This window comes from Glycine soja, chromosome 8, assembly GCF_004193775.1.
Source record: "Glycine soja cultivar W05 chromosome 8, ASM419377v2, whole genome shotgun sequence".
Taxonomy (NCBI): Eukaryota; Viridiplantae; Streptophyta; class Magnoliopsida; order Fabales; family Fabaceae; genus Glycine; species Glycine soja.
Window position 1 is genome coordinate 39,585,776 of NC_041009.1, and position 12,680 is coordinate 39,598,455.

General features: G+C 30.3%; 1 protein-coding gene across 1 annotated transcript; it reads right to left on the reverse strand.

The window, feature by feature from the left end:
* Window positions 1-3,370: 3,370 nt before the first annotated feature.
* LOC114424328 (homeobox protein knotted-1-like 6) lies at window positions 3,371-12,222 on the reverse strand. The gene is made up of 5 exons (XM_028391171.1): window positions 11,394-12,222; window positions 11,145-11,267; window positions 10,811-10,946; window positions 4,099-4,337; window positions 3,371-3,784 (listed from the first exon to the last, which is right to left on the reverse strand). Exons 1-5 carry the CDS (start codon window positions 11,700-11,702, stop codon window positions 3,626-3,628), a joined length of 966 nt encoding a protein of 321 aa, XP_028246972.1. The 5' UTR covers window positions 11,703-12,222; the 3' UTR covers window positions 3,371-3,625.
* Window positions 12,223-12,680: the final 458 nt, after the last annotated feature.

Below are 12,680 nucleotides of genomic sequence, written 5' to 3' on the forward strand. Positions count from 1 at the left end.
CCTCACTAAAATCCTTGTATTTTCGCGCCACAAACTTCTAAAGGACATGTTGAACTATTGATATGATAGAGTAATTAATAGTTAATACAATTTAAATTCAAATTGTAGATATGTTAGGATTTGTTATTCCATAGCATTATATATATATATATATATATATATATATATATATATATATTATTCTTTTAAAATCTACAATGATTAATGAAACCCTAATTCTATCATTTTTTTAGGGAATCAACCTCTTTACTTGTTATGGGTTTTATTATCTTTTTACTCTCTAAATTTTTCAAGATTTTTATTTTTTAGGCTATGTTCGACAAACTAATTTAGTTTCTATTTTTTTTATTAGGTAAAAAATTTGTTTGACTGTTTAGTAAACAAGTTTTTATAAATAACTTCTAATGTTTTTTTAGTAACTTCTAACATTTTATGAAATGTTAATTGAAGTAGCAATTTTTAAAACTTTAGCTTATAACTTTTATATTTTGTTTCATTTTTATCCTTAAAATATTTATTCAATTTTTTTATTATCTTTTTTAAATGTCATTTTACAATTTTTAATTACTTTAACAACTAGTTTTATTGAACACTTATAATTATATAAACTAACTTAAAAGCTTCCATGTATCTATTATCAACTAATTTTTAAAATATAACTTTAATTTCTAAACTCTTTTTTTCCACTAGTTTTAGTCACTTTTTTTTTTTGTTCCTATTGTACCAAGGACTAAAAGTAAACATTAAAAAGAGGTAAGAAATATCAACCAGTTAAAAATTCAAGGACTAAAATCTAAAATATTAAAAAATATAAGCAGTAAAAACATAATTAATAAATCCTCCGGTTAATATAAACCCACCATGCCACTAACTTTCTCAGTTAAAGTGAAACGCAATATGCCCACTTGTTCTCGGCAGATCCAAGTGCCAATCATCCGTTGCATTCTTTCTTGTGCATGGAAGTTTTGGAATCAAAGTTAAGAATTATATATATATATATATATATATATATATATATATATATATATATATATATATATATATAACAAATTACCAATATCTTCATTCTCGATGGATAAATTCACTAAATTGACAGGGATGCCACATATAAGGATACGTTTGTTTTTACTGATAATTGTTTTAGTCTTTTAGTCTTGGAAATATTTTTTGAATATTATTTTCTAGTATTAATAAAAAAAATATTTGGTTAATTATTAAAATTGATTGGAATTATTTGTTTATTCCCGAAAATAATTAAAATATATGTTTAGTTGAGTTATTTTTTCTGAAAATATATTATAATTACTAAAATATTTTTATTATAAAAACTTTTGTCTTGTTTTCGTGTGTTCAACGATTATGATAGTTAAAAAAGAAATAAAATTTGTTTGTTAAAAAAGAAACATAGGAAGAAAAGAAAAAATTATTGAGTTGTGAAAACATTAATGGGACATAAATGAAATGAAATTTGTGGGATTAAAAAAAATTTAATTATAAATCATGAAAAATCAATAAGAGAATAGTGTGATAGTAATTAATAAAAAGGTATATATAAATTGTTACTCAAAAAAATATTTACATCCTATGAAAATAATTCTTTTATGACTTCTCTGATATATTAATAAAACTTAAGATTATATCTTTTCAAAAATAAAATATACGCATGTTTAATTTTTTCAACCACCTCACATAACAAACGTGCATAATTTTTTACAGTCTTATATTCGCGAGAATAATCCTTCAAGTGGCTATATATTAGGCTAGAAAAAGGTTGACAGCTATAAAAATCTAGGAATGCTTTATGAACGTATCTAAGAAATATTTGTCTGGTATTTGTGGATGAAAAAAAAAACCTAAAAAAAATCAAAATGATTTGATTGCTTGGGAAAAGCATCAATTAATTAGAGCTCTGTGGAATATAAAAATTCGAAACGCATCCTACTCTAAAATCTACTGAGATTTGTTTTGAGGAAATCAATGACAATTGACAAAGTGATTCGTTAAGGAGAAATTATTAATTGGTTTTAAACTAAGTCTTACTATTTAGAATGTTTCATTATTTTTAGGCTTAATTATATAATTGATTTATTAATTATAATTAAAAGTTCAGTAAGATTTTTAATTATTAAAAAAATTAATTAAATTTCTCAATTATTAAAAAATATAATCAAATCTTTTAATTGTTTAAAGGATTTCCAACATTTGTTGCTTAATAAGTTATTTATTTGTAGATGTCATTGTTTAATTTTTTTTATCAATGGACATGTCATATTATGTTGCTTAAAATTATACTTAAATTGTTAATGAGTAAAAAAATATTTCTTATCATTTAAGGATTATTTAAGAGAATAATATAAAAGTTGTTTAAAATTAGACTATTAGAATAAAATATGAGTTATTTAATTATGATATGACATCATAGGAATTAATTAACATAAGATAAAAAAAATTCAAATTGAGTTGCTTAAATTACACTTACTGAATATACTTTTATAACACTACAATTATGTCATTTTTACTAGCTTACTTTGTAAATAGATATTTTTATACCATACAAAATTATTTTTTTACAACGGTTGTATTAATCGCCAATATAAAATGTTGCCATTTTTAAATCAATTGTTTTGAAAATCAATGGCAAAATTTATTGTTTTACATCATCGGTTGAATTGATAATAAATATAAAAATATATATTTTATCAATTAAATTAACAGACTTGATATAAAAGATACGATTATATTGTTGTAATAATTAGATGACATGTTTGATCTTTTAACAATGAAATAACTCAATTCAACTTTTAATTATAATCAAGAAATCAATGAAATGGAGAGGATACAAAAATCAACTAATTCAGATACGTGGATTTTATATTTACATATACAAAACAATGACAGATAGAGAGATATGTTAATTTTATGTATAACACCTTCAGATTATGTTTAATCACTCTAGTAGCTTATACATTACTTAACTACTTTATAAGCTTGTTTAATATACAAATTTATTTTAGTAAAATCTAGTTTATTTTCTTAAGTCTCTTCAACTAATTTATTAAAATAAATTAGTTTATAAACCAGCCACTAACATTTTTTTATTTTAGTCATTTATATCTTTAATATATTATTTTAAATTCTTTTTTACTTTCAAATAATTTCCTTTTGTTATTTTAACTTATTAGTAATTTTACTAAATACTTTGAATACAATCAACTGACACTTTCAATTGTTCTGCCCCTAACTTTAAGCTTTGGATTAGACCAACACAACCTAAAGAACTTCGCGGCTCAAAAGAACATTTTGTTCTTTCCCGGCAATAAAAAATGATAAATTTATTCAAAATAATTATGTACATGACAGATTTTAGGAGAACCAAAACAACAAAAGCATACCATTCCCGATGTCATCAGCAGTTATTTATCAAGATTCAAGAATACAAGTGAAGCGAATAAATTACACTATCATTCCCCATATTTTTTTTGCAGGGAAGTAATTAAGCATTTCAATGTCAACCCCTTCTGCTTTCAGAATTTACAGAATAAAGCACAGGAAATAATAACTAATAATTAGGATATACATTGGAGAGTGTACTAGCCATGCACATGCACATGCACATGCACACACCTCATTCATCAGTAAGGAACCGACCGGTGAGACCATCCACCATAGAGAACGGCATGTTCTCAGATGGTTTCCAGTGACGCTTTCTCTGATTAATAAACCAGTTGTTAATTTGCTTCTGGTCTAACCCAGTTGATTTAGCCAGTGCAATCTTATCACCTTCCTGAAAGATCATCAAGAAACAAGCTTTTGATAATGTAGGCGTAGACTTAATTATATTCATTAACTGATGTCAAGCAATGTTTTTCCTATAATAAACTATACACTGAGAGTTTAAAACAATTTTACAATATCATTTACTCACATGAACCAACTATACACTGAATTTGTTCACTTTTATAATAATTACCTTAAAATTCATGCCAACATTGCGTAGTCATTAAACTCAAACTATATTAGGTAATCGGTAATAAAAACGATAGGATATAAAATTTCACCAACTTCAAGCAAAATGTAGCATCTATTATGTATATTTACCGTAGGGTATGGCCATTTGTAGTGAATATTCCACCATTGAAGTAGTGTTTGCCTTGCGTCTTTGGGCAGCTTACCCCTCTTTTTCTTCTTTGAAAATTCCAATTTCAAATAACCAATGTGACTTCCAAACTTGCGTAAAAGCCTATCCTTCAGCTCTCGATCTTCACTCCGTAATTGGCCATCTTGAGGATCACCATCTCCAGCACTAAAACCTTCTTCTGAAGATACACCCCCATCATCTAGCCAAAATAGAAGCAAGACAAGTCATAAAAGTAACACGGTATTTGTGTAGGTATTACCTTAACTTTGAAAGAGAAATAATAACTGTAGCAGTTTGTTAACTTACAATATAATTCAAGAACAATAGTTCTCGTATATTTTCTTCAACACGAGATGTTCGGCAAGATAAAATTCATATATGCTAAGCGGGCATTATAAAAATTTAGTGTTTACAATATCAATAACCCTTTAAGTCATTTTAAATTGAAAGCACTACTAATACCCTCAATAATTTCTCACTTTTAATAACTTTTTACCAATACAGATCACTATCCTTTTTTTCGCTTATTTTTTAATTACAAAATTAAATTAATTTTGTCTATACCTAACCAAAATCCCTCGTATTTAACGTTCACAAAAGATAGAAAAATCTTATTTCTTTTTGCACTAACATTTACACATTAATTTTTAACTTTTATCTGTTTTTTAATCACACCTTTAATCACCAGGGAAATGGAATTTATTTGAATATGAAAATTCCTCTTTAAAAAGAGAAAATAAAAGAAAAATTGATTTTAAAATAATTAAGTTTAAAATTTTTCCTTTATCATTTTTTCCATGGTATATTTTAAATGAACTTCTTTTATTTGATTTTTTTTTCACCATACAACCAAGGATTGTGTTGGGAAAAAAATCGCTTTTATAGGAATCATACATCTTTCATTTGGTGACACGTCTTTTATAGTCTGATTATATAAGTGGAAAGAAAATAAGAAAAACAATAGTGTTTTATTGTATTTTTATAAACTAAAGACAAAATAAATAAATAAAAAGAGTTAATTTTTAAAATCAAAACACATTTTAATAATTTCTTTTCCTTTTTCCTCGATTTCTTTCCTCCCAAAGAAATCCAAGGATGGCAAAGATTGCTTACTGGGCCAGCAGGCCACGGCCAGGAAGAAGTTTACTGATAGCCACTCAATCCGACAAGGATTTGACAGCCACATTGGAGAACAGTGTACACACTTGACCTTACCTGACCTGACCTAGGTTGGAAAGAAAAAAATAATAAACGAAAATCAAAAAGAAAATCAGTGGTCAGAGGCAAGTTCCATCCATTGTCAGTAATCAGTGCCAAACGAAAGGGACTCAAAAGTTTACTTACAACGAAGCAAGCAAACAAAACAACCTTCCCCAATGCTCCGTTTGTTTGGTGGGAAAGAAAATTAAAAAGATATATAAACAGTAAAATAAGATAACACTTTTTTATATTCTATTTTTAATAAAAAAAATTACCTAAATTCACATTTTATTTCAGGCTAAAACCATATCATTGATCCTTAACTCGAGTGAAGACAAACTCAGGGATTAACCACGGTATAACTACACAAACAAAACAGCACGAGCACGCGCCTGACTTATTGGTATCAGCTACTACTTGAGGGCCCAAACATCCAATTTTTTTCTCTTTTGTCTTCTTAAATCACCAGACAAAATAGGACAAGTTTTTTCATTATTTCATCAGCAATTATATTTATATATTTTATGATCCCTTTTTATGGTAAAAATCTGTTGTGTGCGAAAATTGGGTGTGAAATAACCATTGTGCAAAAAATCTCTATCACTATCTGTACAGAATTTAATAGGGCTAATATATAGCTTACAAATAAGTACAAGTTCTGAACTCAAGATAGATCTCACAATAATTTAAGAAAATGATATCAATGCCTTAATATATCTCGCCCCAATCGTGATAACTCAAAATACTTTTTAATGCATCAATTCTATATAAATAATTAGCATTTTTTAAAAGATTAAACGAATTGGATAGAGTTAGAACATATTTCTATGCTAAAAGAAAGTTTAGGCATTTATAGATCGAACACTGATAAAGTCATCACATGTGAGAGAATTTGAACCTACATTGTTGTAAAATTAACACTAAAATAAGATTAAATTTATATTTTTTACACTGTATTATAATTCAAAACTTTAATCTCAATTCACTTTCATTATATTTCATTCCAGTCTACCGAATGAATCCTATTTGAGGCAATGAAAAAAACAGATCCGGGAAATAAATTACGGCATATATAATTTTTTTTTAGGGCATAAACTTGAAGCTGAGTGAAGACAATAGGATTGTTTTCCTTAGAAGGAGGGACCTGTTTCCCAAAAAGTGATGGCATTTAGAGACGGACAAGTGTGATTGTTTTGTCGTGCAAACAAGATCCAGAAGGTAAATGAGAAAGAGACCCCACGAGGAAAGCAGAAGAGAACAAAATATCCAATCCAAGGGCAATTGGCAGACGTTATGCTACGCAGAATCGCGCAGTGCCTTAGCAGGGCAGGGAGGGCATAGCATAGTGCGTGGGGAAAGATCTTAAATGGCATTGAACGTTCTATCAACACGAAAAAGCTGCTTTTCCCCCTCAGCGACAATTGCGGGAGTGCATGTGAAAGTTTATCACACTCTTAAATTAAAATCACCCGCTGCACACGGGATTTTCCATTTTCTCTACAATTATTAGTATTATTTATACTACCTCCACCCCATAGGTTGTCTTCTACATTTCATGCTTTTGCAGTTTTTCCAAAACCCAACAAGCTTTGGAAAAGAACCATGACCATCAAATATTTGCAGCATGGATATGAATATGATACTTGCATGTCATTTATTCCTTCACACTATCTTTGTGTTACTTCATTAAACTTGTGAACTATTAATTTTATTTTCATATAAATGAGAAACGGTGTATAAAAAATAAAAATCATCTTTTTTTTTTCTTTACGGTCTTTATTATTAACAGAAGATTTTACTTCTAGGAGGGAAAAAAAAACATCAAAACATCACCCAGAAGAAAATGTAAAAGTAAAACCGCGAATGATAAATAACATGTTGTTTTCCGTCCTGTGCATGATCCTGGGGTTTTATATAATTCTCAAACATCAGTTACCCAAAAACAAGCATGCAGTATAAGAGAACAATAACTGCACAACACGAGATCACAGTAATCCGTATAATCTAGTTATTTCTACCCAATCAAGTAAATATAGACCCATTTTGTGGCAATACAATATTATGGCAAAAAGGGTATATAGCTAATAATTTTGAAAGTAGTTATATCATTCTTATAATTAGGAAAACAAATTATACCATTTGTTTCTTATGTATAGAATAAGAAGATTGATTTAGCAAAAATGATTATAACTAGGCAATAGTTCTCCAATTATACCTCACATCCCATGCATCCTCCATTTCATACCTCTAAAACAAACCATGGATTAGAATCTAATCCCAAAAGAACGGGACCAACATTGAAACACATCACAAACCAAAGTGAACAAGTGGGCAAGTTCCTCAGATGCCTAATGAAGATTAAAACCACAGCTTCAAGTATTAATAAAGAACTACATGACATATTTAGTAGATGGAGGGATTCTAATTGTAACAATATTAAAAATAAGAAGCAATTCAACCATTTAGGGGGATCAGATCAAAATGAAAAGCCGTTCTCGCATTAGACATTCAAGTAGTTTGTGAAGACTGACAAATGACACAAGTTGAAATACATATAAATGCCAACAATGACAAAAAAAAACTATAATTTGCAAAGGCAAGAGTTTCAAGACAGCAATAAATTTAGTAATTTAACCCAAACTAATTAAAGGCCCTATCAATGCTATTAATAAAACACAAATTTGCCACACTGATAGCTAACTTAAATTCAAGCTAGCACCAGAAATTTTCTTCTAAAAATACAAGATCTAATTTGATGCATGAAGAGATTGCAGTACTAGGAAAAATTAAAAATCAAAAGAACAAAGGAGAAAAAAAAACAAGGAATTTTAGGTCCTGTCAATTTCGCTTTTCAGACACACGTTCAAGAAAGATAGGTTTGCAAAAAGAATGATTAAGGAGAATCCATCAAAGCATGCAATACAAATTCATTAAAGAGTTAAAAATCATCACTCAAAAGGTAATATGTACTTCCAAACATAAAACTATAAATTATGTTACTTGCTAACCATAACCCACCTGACCATACTTTGCATTTACAACGTTTGTGTTAAATAAAATATTATTAATGACCATCATGACCCACATAATATGCCAGCCTCAACATAGTGAGCAATCTGATTCTAGCATAAATGAAAGATGGGAAGGGAAAAAATCCTAAGCAAATTGGTTAATTTCCACAGAAATCAGGGTATAACATATATCTACTTCTGTTTGATAATATTTATATATGATGAGAAAGCAAGGATGGAAGAGTTATCAATTTCCAACAAGATTGAGTCGTATACTTAGGCAATGTAATTAACCCTTATTTAACATTATTTGAAACTTTACGAATTTAATGCCTTGAAAGAAAGAAGGCCAAACAGAATAAACCTAACCACAATTATGCTGGTTTCATTTATAAAATTTTCATAACACAGCTGCTTTCTATTTTATAAAATTGCAAAAATCTAACATTACTTTAGCTCCAGACAGACAATATCAATAGATAATTCCAAGAGGGGATTCTTTAAATCTAAAACAACCTGCATCACCCTTTAAAGTATGAAAGCAAATATGCAAAGATATGATCCTCAAATCCAAAATGGCCAGATTTAAAGGTTAAAATATTATATAAAAAGACAATTAAAGGCCAGAAATTTCGTGTTTACAGCAAAGATAGAAAGAAGAAAATTTTCCATCTATATTTCTCACACATAAAAAGAGATAAGACAGTACCACCACATTTGGAGTGAGTTACCGAATCATTAACTCATAGTGTTGAATCACATGTTCTGTTAGTACTACTATCATCTAAAGAATATGAGAGACACGTGAATTTCAAACATAACAAGTAGGATTTAAAAGACCCAAAAGTCATCTCTAAAACTAGTTGCACAATGTCATCACGTTTAAAATACCAACCAACAAACAACTAACAAGAAGTTGCACAAATTGTCTTGATGAAACGCACAAGTTTGTTTGAGAAAAGTCAACTTCCAAAAGTTGATATAACGGCAGGAGTTACTAATGAGGAAAGCAAAGGAGTTATTACGGGAAGCAAAAGATAACAACGTCATTATCACAAACGATAAAAATGTTCCCAAAAATAGACAAGGTCAAATATAAATCAAGCGTCATTATCATCACTCATAACTAAAAAACAAGTATTTTGAGGCAAGAATCATTACTAAACTTGTTCGTGTGAGACTTTTAAACAGGACCCGATCAATCCACGGGGCTGGAAGCAATATTACAAACGCCATCTTTGACAATATTTTTTTTATCTAACACTTAATAAAAATGTTACTAAAATTTTTTGATGGCATTCAAAAACTATAACAAAATTAAAAATAAATATTACTAATATGTTTTTGTAATATTCATAAAATGTTACATATAATAACCCATGTTGTTAAAACTTTTTTGTGATATTTTTAGACTTTAGTAACATAAACTATATACAACATTTGATAAAATGTCGTAAAAACATATTACTAACATTTATTCATAATTTGACAATATTTTTTGAATGGAACCAAAGGCTTTTAGGAACATTTTTATTGAGTATTAGACAAAATAATATTGCTTAAAGTCACATGTGGGAGTGAAGACACAAAAACGGAAGACTAAAAATGCAAACTTGTGAGAACGATAAAAGGATCCTTTTAAGACCACTGGGTGTTTGCAAAACATCACTTATATTCTATTCTTTGGTCAGAGTCAAGTATCTACAAAACTAGAAATTCAAAGCCATGTTCGTCAAACTAGAAAATTCAATGCCAGGACAAATGCATAAAGAAAATAAAAGAAAACAAAGAGAGTGTGAAGAGAACAAATCCAAGTAACACAAGTCCAAAGATTATAGCAATTAATTCAAAGACCCATATAAAGATGAAACTGAGAAGTGAGAAGAACAAGGTGAAGGGGGAAAAACACAAGAATATAGACCTAAACACATAGCAGTCCATGAATGACCAAAACAATTCAAACTTTCTTAAGCACGGTCACAGTCTCACATTGAAAGCACCCACAAACAAAGGGTTTTTAAAGTTACAGCCACATACAAAGGGTTTTTAAAGTTACACCCACATTAACTACAGAAAGCAGTGTAGCAGTTATGCACAAACCAATGGAAAAAAGAGAGTGAGAAGCCTATCCAATAGGCTTATTAGGGTTTTCCACCTTTTTTCTTATGTAACTTCAAAAGCTGCAAATCATGTATTATTTGCAAGCATATATTACTGATAGTATTCATATTCTCAACCAATCAAAGATCACTGGGTCTAGTTAACCTCTTGTAGTTCTGTTTCTACTCAGATTAACGCTAAAGCACAAAAAACGTGAGAGATGAGAGAGAGAGTAATAACACAACGAGCGCAGATATCAACAAACAATGAGTAAAGAACCAGAAAGAGAAAATAAAGAAGCCAAAAAAAAATAAGTGGAAGCAAAGTAAAACAGAAACTGACTACTACTACTACTACTAACCGGAAAGTGTTAGAAGAGAAGAACCACTGCAGAGATCGGTAAGCTGAGTTTCGATCTTGTTGAGGAAGGTGGTGGCTTCGTCAAAAGGCCGCGTCAGATCAGATTTGTATTTCACCAGCATGTCACAGTAGGTTTCCTGAAACATCATACAAAACAAAAATCACACACAAACTCAAAGTAAAATAAATAAATCATTGAGTAAAGTCTCGCATTATTACTTGGCTTGGGTTAATGTGTGTGTATGAATGTGAAAATATGTAATAATATATAAAACGTGCGTGCGTGTGCAGGTATGAGAGAGAAGAAGGAGAAAGGGAAGGAAGAGGGAGGGGACCATGAACTCGTCGAGTTCGGGATCGGCTTCAACGCACGTGGAAACAACAACGTCTCTCTTGCAAACGTCGTTTTCTCGTCGGATTTCCTCTAACAAACACGCGATTTCTGGAGGCGCTCCCACCTGTGTAACCATATTTGTTAAAAACAGTTATGAACAATTGCATCCTAGTAAAATAAAAATAATAATTGTTGTTAAACAGAACGAAGAGATATATAAGGAATGAATAATTTAATTTAATTTCATTACCTTCTGGCAATCGATGTAGGCTTGGAGAAGGCGAGGGTAGTGAGGGTGAGAGGCGATTTTGGCTTTGATGAGAGAGGAGGCGTCGTTTTGGCGCTGAATTTCCGGTGCGATGGTGGCGCCAGGGTAGGGTTCGGTTTCGTTGCCGGCGGTGACGGCGGAGAGAAGCTCGTCGGATCCGAACATCGGAATCCGGGCGGCGGAGGACATTAGGAAGCTGTGGTACTCCGCCGGGAATATGTTCTCCGGCGTCATCAGCGCCCCGTCCGAGTACTCCGTCGTGGACGACACGCCGTACATTTCGTCTTCCATAACGCTGCGTCGTCGTTTAGCTTCTTCGCCTTCTGTGCGTCGTCGCGTCTTTGTAGTGTGGCTGAGGCGGTGTTCTAGAAGAAAAAATTGCAAAGCGAACAACAACGACAACTACAACACATCATGATATTATACTAGTTTTTTATTTTATTTATTTTACGATTATGATTAACGCTAACTAGCTTTTTATTATTCGAAGCTGCGAAGACACGAAAATGATTTTGACAAAAAAAAAAAAGTGGAATCGCCACACTTACGTTCACTACTGCAGGTACTAATATCGATGAAAATGAAGATTATCTGATTTTTATAATAAATTAATTGATCTTTCTGTGATAAAATAATAATATAATTAAACTAAATATGGATGGAACTAGAGTTTAGGATTTGGGGCCGGTGAGTAACGGAAAAGAGAGAAAGTGTATTGGGGAGAGTGATTATTTTGGTGAGGAAGCAAGCAACTGCAGCGACAACATGGAGAAGCAGTGACACACAACCAGTGGTGATGTAAAACAAAACGGAAAATTATATTATTATTAAGAGAGGAAAAACAAATAGTAGTGAAAAAGGGACTGAAGTTCAGCTTCTGAGGTTGATTTTCTTTTTAATTAAACTATTGCCACTTGAAAGGACACGTAACACCTCAAATTCATGTCTTTTATATATATATATACAAACAGCTTCCCGAGAAATGATGTTCCAGTCTAAGATAAAAAAAGAAATCTTCTGACCTAAAAAATATTTATATTTAAGTCATTTCAAAGAAATGAGTGGATTTTGAACCCTATCTTTTGATTCTGTCTTGCTCCATTAAAACCCCTTTCTTTATATCTAAAAAAGCTTTAGAATCTAACTAACTGTTTTTAATCATTTTTAATAGAATTCACATTTCAATTACAATTTTAACATTCACACATTTTGATTTGAGTTCAGTTCCACTTATTATCTATTCATGTTTAACTTTTAAAATTGAAAGAA